Below are 17,937 nucleotides of genomic sequence, written 5' to 3'. Positions count from 1 at the left end.
TGATAACTTGCCAGCCTATTTCAGTGTTAATTATATTGTGTATATTATATTGCCCAACTACATTATATCACTACTTTGGATCTTAAGTTACACATGGGCCAAATAAGGCAAGAAGAACAATTTTTTTTCTGTAATTGAACCTTGCAAATAGGGGCTACAGTTGTTTTTATGACATATTAGTAGCTTATATTACTCACTATTACTGATAGTATCCTTTTGTTTCAGATTAGTTTAATCCCAGCTGCCAGAATTTGAGCCCAAATTTCCTGAGCATTTTGTCGGCACCTCTGGATTACTAGTTCAGTGACATAGTCACTATGTTAAAGCGCCCCGCTATATAAGAACTGGCATCATCCCCATAAATCCGTGCAGAGCTGTTTCCGTGTTGCTGGTTTTCTGCTCCATCAGTTTGCCAGCTGTTTCAGAGATTTGCTGTCTAGAGCATTGAAATCTAGCCGGCATAGGAAAGGTTACTGTATCAGTCAAAGATGAAACAATGAAGTGGAGATTGCCAAGCAACACTTGGACAGAAACCATGGTGGGGAATATGGAGATATAAATAGTAAAGGTCACACACATAAAGTCTTTGATTGAATTCTAGCTGCATGCATGATTGAAGAAAAATGAAAGCTTCTCCAATAGAAGAAATCTGAATTATCATTAGTTTAATTAACACCAATAACGCAACTGTTTTTATGTTAAATTGAATCATTGCTTCAATTGGCTTTACACCTCAATGGAATATCTTATAGTCTTCATGTACAGTTTGATATTCAATAGTATTGGCTCAGATCCAAGCCTCATGTTTGCTTCTCAGGTTTTATTGCCAGGGTAATTTTAAAAGAATGATTTGCACGGAGTTGCATTGCGGAGCAATTTGCAGTGTAGCAACAGGCCATTCAGACCAATGTGACCATGCCAGTGTTTATACACTTCCCATCATATGGTCAGTTATGTCTGACTGGGTCGCACCCACCTCTGATCAGAAGGTTGTGGGTTAAAGTCCACTTTAAAGCATTCAGGAACTAATCATCAATGACATTTCCAGTGCAGTCCTGAGAGATATTTGGAAGTGCCTTTTTGATGTTTAAAGGAGGTCCTGTTTCCCCTTTCAGATAAAAGATTCAGGTCACTGTTCCAAAGATGAATGGAGTGGTTCTCTATCATGTCTCACCTAATAGTGTCAGAATAGACTATCTGACCAATACTTCACAATGTCCATGGAAGCTTGCTTTAAACAAATTTCCTATTGTGTTACCTGTATTACAACTACAGCAATATCACCTGATGAAGGAGCGGCGCTCCAAAAGGTAGTGCTTCCAAATAAACTTGTTGGACTATAACCTGATGTTGTCTGGCATTAACTTTGTTCACCCAGTTCAATACTGGAACCTCAAGGTCATGACATTCCTTCTACAGTACTTCATTGGCTGTAAAGCACTAGCTGTGAAGCATTATCCTGAGATAATGAAAAGTGTCATAACAATGCAATTCTTTCTTTCCCTGTCAGTATTTATCAATTTGTGGCAATAGTCACAGATTGTAGGACAACAGGGTATAATTACAATGTTCAAAAGACATTTGGATAGGTATATGAATAGGAAAGCTTGGGAGGAATATGGGTCAGGAGCAGGTAGGACTCCTTTAGTTTGGGATTAAATTCAGCATGGACTGGTTGAACTGAATGGTCTATTTCCATGCTGTATGATTCTATGACTCCAGAGGACACAACTTAAAAACAAGTGGTAGGCCTTTTAGAATAGAGTTGAGGAGAAACTTCTTCACCCAGAGAGTGGTGGATAAATGGAATGCTCTGCCCCAGAAGGCAGTAGAGGCCAAGTCTCTGGATACTTCCAAGAAAGAGATGGATAGAGCTCTTAAAGATAGTGGAATCAAGGATTATGGGGATAAGGCAGGAACAGGATGTTGATTGTGGATGATCATCCATGATCATAATAAATGGGGTGCTGGCTTGAAGGGCCGAATGGCCGATTGTTTATTGTCTATGGACTCTGTAACAATTTGGAAGCAGTAGAATGGACTATCAAAATATCAAAAGGTGTTGAAGGACAGAACTGAATCTATGTTGTTACACTGGGATTACATTAAGCATCAAAGCTCTAAACAAAGGTTACAGGCTCAGAATTCCAATAGATTGCCAAAATGTAAAATTGGTGTTAGAAAGATTCATTCATCTATGTCACTCGCTGTATTCTTTGATAAAGAGTGTTCATATTCTTTACCTCTGTGTGTGTACTCTTCACTAACGTATGTATATTCTTCATCAGAGTCTGTGTACTTTTCATAAGGATGTGTATATTCTTCATCAGGGTGCAGGAACGCTTCATCAGGGTGCGGGAACGTTTCATCAGGGTGCGTGTAGTCCTCATTAGGGTGTGTATATTTTTCTTTAGGCTGTGTGTATTTCATCACAATGTGTGCATGCTTTATCAGTGCGTATACTCTTCATTAGGTATGTATATTCTTCATTAGGTATGTATATTCTTCATTAGGATGTGGGTACTCCATTACATTGTGGGCACGATTCATCAGGATATTGTCTCATATTGCCTTCATTAGGATGTGCATACCCTTTATCAGGGCTTTGTACACTTAATTGGTTCATGCGTACTCTTCACAAATAATGAATAGAGTTGCCCTCTGGTAGTTCAGTGCTTTAGTTTTTATTTTGTATTGTTCTACTTACATGTTTTCCATTTTATATTATTGATTTTTATCCCTGTTCTGGCAGTCTGTATGTTAATAGCAGTAAATAGAGTGCCCATAAACTGGATTATTATCAAATGCATCTGATTTAAATTATTGGTTAGGATTTATTGGAGATCTGTCAAATTCGATTGAATGCACTTTGTAAAGTTCAATTTGTGTTTAGAAAATGTAGCCAGTTTTCTGCTGTACAGAAATCCATGAAGCTAAGTTTAGCCCAATTGAAAGTACAGTCTGTATATGGAAGTGCTCAATGATTTGCAATTAAATACCTCTGCCTTGAGTCAGATCCTGTGAGATTAGAGGGGAATTAGAGGCAAGTATTCTGTTGCATCTTCCGGTTCATCAAGCAAAAGATCAAAGGATCATATAACACAGGTGGAGACCATTCAGCCCATTAGGTTTGTGCCAGCTCTTTGAAAGCAGTTAGTCTCACTCTCACTGCTCTTTTCCTGAATATATGTCCTTTTTAAATATATCTCCCATTGAAAGTGACACTTAAATCTGCTTCAGCCACCCTTGCAAGCAGTGTTTTGTTGTTTGAACATACAAATTAGGAGCAGGTGTTCGACCATTCAGCCCCTTAAGCCTGCTGTACCAATCAACAAAAACATTAAAATGTCTGATTGTAGCCTCATATCCACAGTTCTGCCAACTGCTGTTTACCTTTGACTCCTTTGTTCATCAAGAATTTATCTGCGTTCTGCCTTTAAAATAATCAATGATACATTATTGCCAGCTGAGGAGAAGAATTCCAAAGACTCATCGCCCTCTGAAAATATTACTTTCTCCTCATCTTTATCTTTACTGGAAGATCTTTTATTTTTAAACTGTGCTGTCCAGTTCTAGCCTCTCCCACAAGGGGAAACAGCCTCTCAGAATCCACACTTATCAAATCCCTCAGGATCTTGTATGTGTCAATAAGATTGCCTCTTATTCTCTGAACTTCAATGATACGGGCCTAGTTTGTCCACCCTTTCTTCTGGAGGTAAACCCTCCATAACAATATCAGCTTTCAATGTAATGGAACCTCTCTCCTGAGAGCAAGTAAACAAGACATGGCTGGGAAGTGAGAGGGGAGACATATAGAGGACAGATATTATGCATTGAAGTTGTGGAACTCATTGCTACAAGTTCTAGAGTTTGTATGCGCCAAAGTGAACAATGAGGCTTTGCTCCTCACGCTTGCATTGTGCTTTATTGAAACATTGTAACAGGCCTGGGTCAGAAATATAATCTTGAGAGCAAGGTGGTTTTTCTGAAATGGCAAACAACAGGAAGGTCAAAATCATTCCTACAGATAGACTGAATGGATGATGACCTAATCACCAATGTCAGAGGAATCATAACTATTCTATCAAACTGTTCTCACCAACTTCTCTATTAAAATCTTGAAGAGTTTTGAACCTCCTCTTAACTTTCTCTACTCGAAGGAGAACAACCCCAGCTTTACCAATTTCTCAACATGCTCAAGTCCCTCAACCTTTACCCTGATTTGAGTAGATCTTTCTACCTTTGTCCCGAAACCTGACATCTGTCCTAAACTGTGGCTGTCAGAAATGGACCCAATCTCCATCCAAGACACCTTCTGTGGTCACATGGGAAGTTGCCATAGGTGTGAGAGGAGATGTTGGGATGGAGGAGGAGTGGAACAAGGTGTCCCAATAGGAATAGATCCTGTCGACGACTGACAAAGGAGACGACAGGAATATGTGTCTTGGCATGGCATCCCACTGGAGGTGGTGGAAGTGACATCTTAAGATCCTTTGGATGAGGAGACTGGTGGAGTGAAATGTGAGGACCCAGAGACACCCTATCATTTTTGTGGGAGGGAAGAGAAGGGATGAGAGCAAAGGTGTGGGAAATAGGTCAGACATAGCTAAGGGTTCTTTCAACCACCATCTTAGGGAATCCTTGGTTGAGGAAAAAGGTGGGAATCTTTTCAGGCCCCCCCCCCCCTTGCAGATGGTGGCATCATCAGAACAGATCTGATGGAGACAGAGGAACTGGAAGAATGAAATAAAGTCTTTTCAGCAAGCTGGGCATGAAGATGTATTGTCAAGGTAACTGTGGCAGTCAATGGAGTTGAAGTGTATATTGGTGGCCAGAACACCTCCAAAAATGGAAACAAAGATGTCAAGGAAGGGGGGGAGTCAGAGTTAGATCAGGTTAAGGTGAGAGGAGGGTGGAAATCAGAAGCGAAATTGATAAAGTTTTCAATTCTGGCTGAGAGAGGGAAGCAGCACCAATATGTCAATGAAGTACCAGAGAAAGAAGTGCGGGGAGGCACCTGAGTAGGACTGGAACATACACAAAGACACAGGCATAACTGGGACTCATGTGAGCACCCATGGCCACAGCTTTGATCTTAGGAAAGTGAGAGACGTTAAAGGAGAAGTTGTTCAAAGTGAAGACAAGCTCAGCCAGGTGCAGGAGAGTGGTGGCGGATGGGGACGATTCAGGAAGATGTGGAGGGCCTTGAGACCATCCTGATGGGAAATGGGCATGTTTGTAGGGTTTATCGAAGTTATACAGCATGTAAAGGGATTGCATGTCACATGGTGAAGACAAGACAGCTGCTACTTGTGAACTGAAACTTCTGAAACTGACATAAAGAGTCAGAAGAATTGTCATAGTGAGCAGGGAAGGACTGGGCAAAGGGAAAAAGAATCGAGTCAAGATAGGAGACCTGCGGTTGTGTAGGATTACTCACAAATGCAGGAAACTCCGAAGTGTTTTTCAATGAATGGAATTCACTGCTGCAATGTTAGAATTAGAAACATGGTGGTCAGTTTATGCACAGTAAGATCACATAATGAGATAAATAACTAGCTCATCTGCTTTCTTACTGTTGGTGTTAAATGAGTGATAAATATTAGCCAAGACACTAGAGAAGATGCCTTCCTTTTCAAAACAGATTTTTCACATTGAGCTGAGACATTGCTGCACTCCCTCAGTTTTGTATTGATGTTATCAACCTGGATTATACACTTAAATGGCTAGAGTCAGACTTGAAATCATAACATTTTCACTTTGAACTGAATGCTTCTCAGATTTATGGGATTTATAACAGGAATCGCTGTACTGTCATTTCTTCTGTAACACAATGTGCTGCCCCATGCTATATAATACAAATAACGCTTAAAGTTAGTGAGTTTTGAGAAGATTTGTAGCTTAGGTTGAGGTTCTAAATGTAGGTTTGCTCGCTGAGCTGGAAGGTTCATTTTCAGACATTTCGTCCAGAGGCTCACGGAAGATGTTACCTAGTATGGTGACGAAATGTCTAAAAATGAACCTTCCAGCTCAGTGAGCAAACCTACATCCAGAACCCTTAAAGTGTTGCCGATTTAATTGCGTTATAGACAATACATGGTTTACAAGATCGCGTTTTAGAAACAGTGTACTCAACTTACCAATCAAGTTACAGGCAATTCATGTTAATGAGAATGTTATGGCAGAACTGACTGTATATGAAAAGAATGCTCATCTGGACTTCAAAATTCCCTTCTCTTCCTTGAATAGTGAAGTGGGATGTTTTACAGCCATTTGAGTGGGCAGATGTCACTTCAGTTTTAACATTTCATCCAAGACTCAGCAAGAATGTGGATGACCTAATATAGTGTAATACCATGCTGCAACTTTAGAGATAGAAGGTGGAATCAGATGTAGTGGTATTACGGTTGAATAAAGGCAACTACAGAGGCGTGAGAGAGGAACTGACCGGAATGAAATGGGAAAAGAGCCGAGCAGGAAAGACCGTGGAACAGCAATGGCAGAAGTTTCCTGGAGTAATCTGGGAAACACATCGCAACTTCATCCTGAAGAAAAAGAAACAAACTAAAGGGAGGATGAGACACCCATAGCTAAGCAGGGAAGTCAGGGATAGGATAAAAGCAAAAGCATATAATGTGGCAAAGGGCAGTGGGAAGCCAGAGGATTGGGAAACTTACAAAGACCAATAGCTGGACTGCAAAGAAAGAAATAAGGAGGGAGAAGATTAAAAATGAGGGTAAGCTACTCAGTAATATTAAAAAAGATTACAAGAGTTTCTTTAGATATATAAAGGACAAAAAAAAGGCAAAAATGGACATTGGGCTGCTGGAAAATGACACTAGAGAAGTAGTAATAGAGAACAAAGAAATGGCTGAGGAACTGAATAAGTACTTTGCGTCAGTCTTCCAGGTGGAAGACAGGAATAATATCCCAAGACTTCAAGAGAGTTGAGGTATAGCAATGAGTATGGTAGCCATCACTAAGGAGAAGGTGCTAGAAAAATTAAAATGTCTGAAAGTGGATAAATCACCTGGACCAGATGGGCTCCAGTCCAGAGATCTGAAGAAGGTAGCTGAAGAGGTTTTAGTAGTGATCTTTCAGGAATCACTGGAGTCAGGAGGGTCTCAGAGTGCTGAGAGTTCAGTAATGTAACCCCCGTTTAAGAAAGGAGTAAAGAAAAAGACGAGAAATTATAGGCCAAGAAGCCTGACCTCAGTCATTGGTAAGATTTTGAAATCTGTTGTGAAGGATGAGATAGAGTCATAGAGTCATAGAGATGTACAGCACGGAAACAGACCCTTCGGTCCAACTCATCCATGCCGACCAGATATCCTCACCTGACCTAATCCCGTTTGTCAGCACTTGACTCATATCTCTCTAAATCCTTCCTATTCGTAGACCCATCCAGATGCCTTTTAAATTTTGTAATTGTACCAGCCTCCACCACTTCCTCTGACAGCTCATTCCATGCACACACCACCCTTTGCGTGAAAACGTTGCCTCTTACGTCCCTTTTATAATTTTCCCTTCTCATCCTAAACCTAAGCCCTTTAGTTCTGGATTCCCCCACCCCAGGGAAAAGGCCTTGTCTATTTATCCTATCCATTTCCTTCATGATTTTATGAACTTCTATAAGGCCACCCCTCAACCTCTGATGGTCCAGGGAAAACAGCCCTAGCCTATTCACCCTCTTGCTATAGCTCAAATTCTCCAACCCTGGTAATATCTTTGTAAATCTTTGCTGAACCCTTTCAAGTTTCACAACATTTTTCCGATAGGAAGGAGACCAGAATTACGTGCAATAGTCCAAAAGTGGCCTACTCAATATCTTGTACAGCTGCAACATGACCTCATAACTCCTACACTCAGTGCTCTGAGCAATAAAGAAAAGCATACCAAACGCTTTCTTCACTATCCTGTAAGATCGCTGAATGCTTGGAAGCGTATAGTAAAATAGAGCAAAGTCAGCATGGGAGGTCATGCCTGACAAATCTGCTAGAATTCTTTGGTGAAATAACAGGTAGATTAGACCAAAGAGAGCCAATGGATGTTATGTATCAGGACTTCCAGAGGTGCTTTGATAAGTTGCCACACAGAAGTCAACTGATGTCATAAGGGTCCATGATATTAGAGGCAAGGTAATAGCATGGATAGAAGATCGGCTGTCTGGCAGGAGGCAGAGCGTGAGGATAAAAGGGTCCTTCTCTAGATGGAAGCTGGTGACTAGAGATGTTCCACAATCGTTCACCCTACACAGTAATGATATGGATGAAGGAACAGAGGGCATTCTGACTAAGTTTACAGATGATAGAAAGATAGGTGGAGGGACAGGTAGTGCTGAGGAGGAGCAAAGGCTGCAGAAAGACTTAGACAGGTTAGGAGAGTGGGCAGATGAAATATAACGTGGAGAAGTATGAGGTCATGAACTTTGATAGGAAGAATAGAGGTGTGGATTATTTTCTAAATAGGGAGAAAATTGATAAATCTGAAGTGGAAAGGAACTTGAGAGTTCTTGTCCAGGTTTCTCTGAAAGTAAACTTGCAGGTTCAGTTGGTAGTTAGGAAGGTAATACCATTCATTTCAAGGGAAGAGAACATAAAAGCAGGAATGTACTCCTGAGGCTTTACAAAGTTTTGGGCAGACCCCATTTAGAGTATTGTGAGCAATATTTGGTCCCATACCTCAGGAAGGATGTATTGGCCATGGAATGGGTCCCGAGGAGATTCATGAGAATGATCCCAGGAACGAGAGGCTTAACATGTAAGGAATATTTGAGGACTTTGGGATGATATTCGATGGAGTTTAGAAGGGTGAGGGGGGGGATCTGATTGAAACTTGCAGAATACTGAACAGCCTGGACAGAGTAGATGTTGGGAAGATGCTCCCATTGGCAGGAGAGACAGGGACTTGAGGGCACAGCCTTAGAGTATAGGGCGATAAGGAGGAACTTCTTCAGCCAGAGAATGGTGAATCTTTGGAATTCATTGCTACAGAAGGCTGTGGAGGCCAGGTCATTGAGTATATTTAAAACACAGATAGATAAGTTCTTGACTGCCAAGGGGATCAAAGGGAGAAAGTGAGAAAATGCATGGAAAAACTTATCAGGCGTGACTGAATAGCAGGGCAGACTCAATGGGCCGAATGGCCTGATTTCTGCACATATGTATCATGGCCTTATGGCCGCATGGCCTAAATCTTCAGGAAGTAGGTTATTTATGTTTAACATTTGACGCAATTGCATAAAATAAAACTTTCAGTTACATCCTCTGAGGTCTGCTGACCTCAGATAGTTACCTAGCTGTAATATGGTTCTGCCCTCAGGATTAGTCAGAGGAATTTCTGGTCTTGATTGTTCCTTCTAGAAAGAAAAACTTACATTTCTACAGCACCTTTCCTGGCCTCAGGAAAATCCAGAGTGCCTTAGAATCAAATGAAGGACTTCTGAAGTAAAGGCACTACTGTGACGTAGGAAATGTGACAGCTGTTTTATTTTTCCCTCATTCTTTCTGGGACGTAGACATCACTGACAAGGCCAACATTTATTGCCCATCCCTAATTGCCCTCAAACTGAGTGGCTGGTATTTTAGAGGGCACTTGAGGTCAACCACGTTGCTGTAGGTCTGAAATTACATGTAAGCCATATTGGGTAAGAAGGGTAGATTTTCATCCTGAAAAAACATTAGTGCACAGGATTTTTTTATGATAATTGACAATGCTTTCATGGTAGCCGTTACTGATAGTAGCTTTTAATTTTAAAATTAGTCATAAAAGCATGTCACTATGTAGGGAAAATTGTCCACCTGCTAACACCCTTCCCCTACAACATAAATGATCTACTGCAATTCTTTGGAGTGGGATCTGAACTCATCATTTTCTGGGGTTAGAGTGTTCAGCTAAGGTTGACTGTGTTCATGTATGCTATCACTCAAATCACTGTGAGCGGCAGGTGTGTATGGTTGGGGTTAGGATCAGTTGAAACCTCATCCAGGACCAAGTAATGCATTGACATATATGCTATTGACACTCACATTTTGAAATGAACATGAAAATGAACAAGAACATGATAAGAGTGTTAGAAAAGAAATGTAACAAAAAAAATGAAAGAGAATCAATAGGAACTGTCTTAAACAGCATTAAAAGGAAGACACTGAACAAATACTAACGGAAATCTTCAACTCTTTCTTTGATATCCAGCTCATGAATGATTGCTCAACTGTTTAAAAAAGCACTTAAACTCCTGATCAACAGGAAATGCTAAGGTGAGTAACTCAGTGAATTGGTGTGGGCAATTTCCCCACACAATGACATCAACAAATGAGAGTTTAATGCATTCCCTCTAGAGAAAGAAAACTATTTTTTGGGCTTCTAAGCTGTAAAACATGTGGAGCAAAGTATACAGAGTGAAGTAAAATAAATTGAACAAATATGTGCAAACAGACAATGAGGATTGGGGTACAGTGTGGTCCCGCTTTAAAACAGAGAAGAGGATTTTTTTTCTCTCTCAGAGGGTTATGGGTCTTTGGACTTCCCTTTCATAAAAGACAATGGATACAGAATCTTTAACTATTTTTAAGGCAGAGTTAGATAGAATCTTGATGACCCATGGAATGAACTATTATCAGAGATATGCATAAACGTAGAATTGATGTTAAACTCAGATCAGCCATGATCTTGTTGAATGGCAGAACAGGTTTGAAGAGCCAAGTGATCTTACCCTTATTCTTTGTTCATATATTCCATTAAATTAATCAGGCACATGGAGACCTTGAGTTGAAACTTTCTCCTTCTCGAACACACCACCCACCCACCCTTACTTCACAGCTGTTTCATGATGTTACCAGCTGGGAGTCTAACTGGGTCCTGGAGTGGCACAATGGGGCCTAATAGAGGCTCAAGACCTGAGATTACTTTGCTATCATCTCAAAGCTGTGGAATCCCAGGTATTGGGTGCTGTATTGAACTAGCCCAAACCATTCCAGGTCACAATGTCTGTTAGATAGCCAGCAGAGTTTCAAAGATCTACATTCAGTTCAGCAGAGCATAGAAAACATAGGAACAAGCTTGTTCTGCCATTCAATGAGAGATTGGCAACGTAACTCCAAAATACTAACCTTTACCCCATATCCCTAAATGAAAATCTATCGATCACCAACTTTAACAATTGGTCTAACATCAATTGCAGATTGCATAAATGAATTCCAAACTTCTACCACCTTATGCTTGTAGAAATATATTCTAATTTTGCTCCTAAATGGCTTGGTTCTCATTTTTACTTTCTATCCCTTAGTCCTAGACTACCCAACCCGATGAAATCATTTCCCTGTATTGATCTAATCAATTCTCCCACATGGAGGTGGCATTGCTCCTGTTCTGGGGCCACCGGGCGCGGACCCATGTTGGAAAAGGACTAGAACTTGCAAAACTAGGTTCCCGTGCTAACCAAATTTTTTTTTACACTGTAACAAAACTTAAAGTATTTGTGCCTAAATACTCTGTACTTAAGATTGTGCAAGAGGCAGCACTACAAACTTTTGACTGCACTCATTGAGTGCACATGACAGCAGAGGGCATTCTATTCTATTTGAAATCATTGATCAAAACAGCTTTTGGGCTTCTAATTTCAAAGCAATACAAACACAGTTTACATATCTCCCTTATAATTTAAACTTTGGTGTCCAGCTATCCTTTAGGATCATAAAACTAAAAGTCCAATACAATCCTTGTGAATAAAATATTGGATTTTTTTTCCATACAGAGTAAGAACTTGAACAGCAGATGGACTGCAGCAGTTCAAGAAGGCAGGTAGGCAAGAAATGCTGGCCCAGCCAATGACACTCACATCCTACGACTGAATAAAAAGAAATGACTACACCAAAGGTCCTGCTGGCTGAAGCTGGTAGATGTTTTTACAAACAGTTTCATTTCTGCTATCTTCAAAACTACTCAAGTTGTATTCATTTCATAACTGCTCTATTATACATAAAAAAGTTATCAACCATCACATATGTGGCTTTCCTGGAGTTCAAAATAACCAAATTTTATGTATTTCCCAAGAAAGGTAGACACTGTTCTGTTTAGTTTAGTCATAGTATGAGCTTTCCCACTGTAAAGCAAAGTCATATCTGTGGTTTTAATGACTTGCAGTTTTACTTCTTGCTAATAATGATGTAGATTAATAATTAGAGTAGCTATTGTTTTCCCTGGCTGAAATAAGAAAATAGCATAAATGCTGGAATGACTAAACAGTGAGTTGTCCTTTTTATCTTTTCCTGTTATTAAAGCACTATCTTGTTTTTGTATTTGTTCAACATTTATTGACATACCTAATAGCCTAATGAGAAAGTAGTAGTGACCTGACTCTTGAACTGCTGCAGTCCATGACAGAACACACTTCACACATTTCATATTTTAAAATGAAGAATCTGCAATATAAGCAGGTCCTAAGGGCCATATTCAGGTCAAGATCAGAACTCGATGAACAAATGTTAATGGATGAATAATCCGTATTGACAGACATGGTATGTTCTAGGCACTGGGCCAGATAATCAAGAGACTGGCTAAACGCAAATGGCTAATAGAAAAGTTACCAAAAATGATTATAGAATAAGGTAGAAATTATGCAAAGAACAATGATAATATTGCACATACTCATTTAAGACAATCGTATAGTATGACTTAATATATCATTGTATTTCATACTGACTAAAATGACCACAACATGTTGACAAGTTCTTATCACATTTGCAGGATGTGAATATAAAAGGTACAAAACACAGCAACTCAATGGTGTTCAACCTGATCTAGTAACCAGTATGAACTGATTAGAGTAACATATGTCCAAATCTTTCTGAATGTTTTTTCATGTGAGTAATTGTTACTATTAGTAATCTTACAGTTGTATGTCTGTTAAAATGTGTAAAAGTATTGATTATAAGTATGTGTTTAATCATTCTCAAGTTTATTCAAAGCGATTGGATAAGGTTTCTCTTGTAAAACCCAATGTAGATTCAGCCCATTAGGAAAACAAACTCATGTTTACATGGGGCACTGAGGGTAAATCAATCTCATTCGTAGCATGAGTAGGATTGAATGGTGGAATTAGCTGAAGGAGCTTCCTGGAAGTGAATTTTGAATTCCATAATGTTATCTTTCATAGAATCATAGATTGATATAGAGCAGAGAGAAGCCATTTGGCCCATCAACAATGTGATATCTCTTTTGAAGACCAAACCTGTTAATTTAACACACATTTCACTCCTTTTCCCTGAACTATTTAAACCATTTTCTTTTAAGGTGACTGCATTCACTGCCTTGCAACTTAAATCCTAATTATTCCTTATATAATGTTTCCCTCATTGTCACAGACATGGGATCTGATTGAGACATATAAGATTATTAAAAGATTGGACACTCTGGAGGCAGGAAACATGTTTCTGTTGATGGGTGAGTGCCGAAACAGAGGACACAGCTTAGGACAGAGATGAGGAGAAACTTCTTCACCCAGAGAGTGGTGGTTGTGTGGAATGCTCTGTCCCAGAGGGCAGTGGAGGCCCAGTCTCTGGATTCATTTAAGAAAGAGTTGGCTAGAGCTCTCTAAGATAGTAGGAATCAAGGGTTATGGAGATAAGGCAGGAACAGGATACTGATTAAGGATGATCAACTATGATCATATTGAATGGTGGTGCAGGCTTGAAGGGCAGAATGGCCTACTCCTGTACCTATTGTCTATTGTCTATTGTCACCTCTGCCAATCACTTAAATATATACTCTTTGGTTTTTGACCCCCTCTAGCCATTGAAAACAGTTTAGTTATTCCATTTAAAACTTTCTGGATTTTAGACAACACCATCAAATCTCTTCCTAACTTTCTCTGCTTAATGGAAACCAACCCCAAATTTTCCAGTCTTTCCACACAACTGTAATCCCCAATCCCTGGAAGCAATATATTGTTGTCTGACAACCCCAAATCACCAAACAACTCTGATTGTCCCCTTTAAAATACCATGCACGTGGGAGCCCTGCAAAAAAATTCAAAGAGCCCATGCACTTAAACAATCAACCCACGCAATCCACAAAGAAAATGAATGTCATCCAGAACCATTTTAATAAATCTTTAACATGCCTTCTCCAAAGCCTTCACATTCTTCCACAGGTTTATAAAATCATGAGGGGCATGGATAAGTTGAATAGACAAGGTCTTTTTCCTGGGCTGGAAGTCCAGAGCTAGAGGTCATAGGTTTAAGATAAGAGGGAAAAGATATAAAAGGGACGTTAGAAGTAATTTTTTTCACACAGAGGGTGGTACGTGTATGGAATGAGCTGCCAAAGGAAATGGGGGATGCCGGTACAATCACAGCATTTGAAAGGCTTCTGGATGGGTTTATGAATTGGAAGGGTTTAGAGGGAAATTGGCCAAATGGGATTACATTTAGGATATCTGGTCGGCATGAATGAGTTGGGCAGTAGGTTCTGTTTCCATGCTGTACAACTCTATGATTCCATAAATGTGGTGCCCAGAAATGAACACAAAATTTCAGCTGGATCTGAACTATTATATTCAGTACTTTTCAAATGAACTCAGAAATTCACACTGGGATACCATGGAAAGACAGCTGTCTCGTGAGTACTTTGTCATACTATAGATGCTTAAAATCTGCAATATAAACAGAAAATGTTGGAAATGCTCAGCTGGTCAATGAGACATCTAGGGATGGAGGAAAACACTGTTAACATTTCAGTTATATAATTTGTTATCAAAAGCAGATACTGTAAGCTTGAGTATAATGCAACAGTTCATATCCAAGTAAATGGTCACTCCTCTCAATCCTACAGTGTGGAGTTGCCAGTGTTGCACTGGGGTGGACAAAGTTAAAAAAATCAAACAATAGCAGGTTATAGTCTAACAGTTTATTTGGAAGTACAAGCTTTCAGAGCACTGATCCTTCGTCAGGTAGCTAGTGGAGTAGGATCATAGGATAGAGAATTTATAGTAAGAGATCAAAATGTCATACAACTGATGTCATCAAAGGTTGGGAAACACTGTCGGAAAGATTGTGGTTAGGAGGCCAGTGAGGAGGGAGTTGGTGCTTGGTAGCAGCTGGACACAGAATACTAAGTGGTAAAACCTCCTTGCATACTTTTACCCAAACTAACGTTGGACTGGACATCAGAAAATCAAACTTCTTGCATGTACAACCTCAGTTGTGGTTCAGATAATTATGAAATCGAGAATGGTAAAGATAAAAGTTGTCGACGGTGGGTACTACAGATGCTGGAGATTAGAGTCAAGATTAGAGTCAGGAACGATGAAGGACTTTTGCCTGAAATGTCAGTTTTCCTGCTCTCAGATGCCGCCTGACAGGCTGTGCTTGTCCAGCACCATTCTCAAAGATAAAAGTTGTCATAGTCCCAGTGGACTAAGGGATTGCTCTCTCATTACAGAAAGAGATGACCGGAACTAAATTTAATCTGAGACCTTGAGACAAGCGAGGAGTTTCAGAATGCTGGATCTTTATGTTAACCTCAGCCAGCAAGGGTGAATGTCAATGTTATGGCATGAAAGCTTCAGAACAAAATTTCACTGAAGTTATATATCCAAACAAAATACGTGTAACCCCCGTTTCCTCCATAGCATGATATTTTGCCTGCATCCAATGCTCTCACTTGACTATGTCATGCCCATTACCCATAATTCCACCCAGAAACCATGTTTGAACTGCACACGTGTCCAGCATTACACCCACGTGCACTAGCCGTTAGGGAATAACGGCCTCAGCGCGTGGCCAGACAGGATGTTAAGCAATGTGCGTCTCGCTCTTATTCGGCATATGAGCCGTCAATCATTAGAGATCTATCGTTCACTGGTTATATCTGATGTCAATCGTCTCCGCCCTCATGCTTTAAACCAATAATTTTCCGGTTTGGGGAAGTTTCCATGCTGCTATTGGCAGAGCTGATGTTAGAGGGGCGGGGAAGGCTGTGCAACGCCTTCTCAAGGAAGGTCTATAGTGATGATTTCACCCAATAGGAAATGGAGGTGGGGAAGAGGGCGGGTTCTTCAGCTTGAGCGGGAAAACGGAGAGCGGCGAAAGTTCGAGCGGAAATGGGTTTGATTCACACCGGCCGTATTTAAATATCGTCTTTTAAAATATATGTTAGTAATTACTGACTGTCCAACTTGGAAGAGGGAAGGGTTGTTCGTAGACGTTATATGCAAAATCCCGCAGTCAGAAACGTACTTCAAGCTGAGTTTACGAGCAATTTTTGGGATTGTCGTATTTGGCACAATAACTGGTTTGTTAATACAGAATTTGAATATTGTCGAACAGACACATCCTGTCAAAGGTTTTCACCCTGCGCTCAACATGACAAATCGGAAGAAATAAGTACGTAAAGGAGAACAACATTCTCTTTAAGGTGCAGCCCTGACGTGGTCTATTCGGACTCAATTCATCCCACAGATGCTGCCAGAACCGCGCTTTGTTTTCTTTGTTTTTATTCCCTTGCTCTCTTTGTAAATGCAGGTTTTATATATATTATGTATCTAGAATTGTCCAGACGGCAGTTAAACGTCATCCACATTATTATTAGTCTGGAATCAGAGGTCAGACAGGAAAATACGGCAGATTTCTCTCCCTCACAGGCATTTAGCGACCCAGATGGGTTTAAATGAAAATTTGCAGTGCTCATATTTCCATGCCTGCCATTCGATCTTTCATATTGATTTCAAATTTTGTCACTTGCTAAAATTGGGATTTGAACGCAGCACACGATAGAGTATGAGGTTGTGAGTTTCTACGCCAAGTGATCTACGAGTTATGTACAGGAGCTTCACTTTATAGCTTGAGCCATGGATGCATTCATTCACTTACTAGGTAAGGGTGGATGTGTGTGAGGACATTGACCTTCCAGGTGCAGAGGCAGGTTCCATTTTGCCCTAATCAGATGGAAGACAGGTACCATGCATAAGATAGACTCCTTGCCAATGTAGAGAGTCATGGCCCACAAAAGACTATAGGTATGACTCTCCATTAGAGAGAGAATTGGTTACCAATAGCTTGAATAGCCCCTGCAGAAAGAAGGTGAGATTATTGAATTGCCAAAGTCAGTATGGGGATTAAACCTGTGCTTTTGATTTTATTCTTCACCACACCTGAATTCTTTGGTCGACTGAGGTAACTAACTTTCACTTCAACAATGTGTAGTGTTGCTCAACAGAGAGAACTAGGGGCTCAAGGGACATAATTCTTTGAATTCACAGGAAGGCAAGGTGATTAAGAAAGTGCTTTAAACCACTGAGTATAGGTGTGGGGACCCAGGTTGTACCGGATGTTGGTGAGGCCACTTGGTGTACTGTGCATGGTGGCCCTGCTATAGGAAGGATATTATTAAATTGGAGAGGGTTCAGAAAAGATTTATGAGGATGTTGCCAGGACTAGAGGGTTTAAATTATAAGGATAGGCTTGGAATTTTTTGGGTTGTAAGTTTGGTCACTGAGATGGTAGATTTGTTCTTAGATGTTTTGTCACTATACAATGTAACATCATTAGTGAGCCTCCAATGAAGTGCTGGTGTTCTGTCCCACTTGCTAATTATTTGTCTTGGTCTGTTGTGGTGGGTGTTATCACTTGCAGTTCTTTTTTACAAGGTTGGTAAATGGGGTCCAAATCATATATTTGTTCATGTAGTTCCGGTTTGAATGCCAGGTCTCTAGGAATTCTCGTGTGTGCTTTTGTTTAGCCTGTCCCAGGATGGATGTATTGTTCCAGTCAAACTGGTGTCTCCTTTGTCTGTGTGTATGGATACTAGTGATAGTTGGTCATGTATTTTGGTGACTTTTTGATGGTTATGTATCCTGGTGGCTAGTTTTCTGCCCGCTTGTCCAATATAATGTTTGTTGCAGTCCTTGCAGAGTATTTTGAATTGTGACATTTGTTC

The 17,937-nt window shown here is 40.2% G+C and overlaps 1 protein-coding gene across 5 annotated transcripts in view; it reads left to right on the top strand.

Annotated features, from left to right (window-relative positions):
* Positions 1–16,068: 16,068 nt before the first annotated feature.
* LOC132829611 (marginal zone B- and B1-cell-specific protein-like) overlaps positions 16,069–17,937 on the top strand; it is a 28,769-nt gene continuing 26,900 nt past the window's right edge. Inside the window, exon 1 of one of the 5 annotated variants that reach the window (XM_060846900.1) lies at positions 16,069–16,153. Coding sequence is in view for 2 of the 5 variants with exons in the window: in XM_060846897.1 (XP_060702880.1) it covers positions 16,152–16,234 (83 nt within the window). In the remaining 3 variants the exon portion in view is untranslated. Of the gene's footprint in view, positions 16,417–17,937 lie in introns of all 5 variants that reach the window. The other 4 variants (XM_060846897.1, XM_060846896.1, XM_060846898.1 and 1 more) reach the window with 4 other exon arrangements.

Source organism: Hemiscyllium ocellatum, chromosome 29, assembly GCF_020745735.1.
Source record: "Hemiscyllium ocellatum isolate sHemOce1 chromosome 29, sHemOce1.pat.X.cur, whole genome shotgun sequence".
NCBI classification, from domain to species: domain Eukaryota; kingdom Metazoa; phylum Chordata; class Chondrichthyes; order Orectolobiformes; family Hemiscylliidae; genus Hemiscyllium; species Hemiscyllium ocellatum.
The sequence above is the reverse complement of the archived record's forward strand: the minus strand, read 5'-3'. Positions and strand labels throughout refer to the sequence as shown.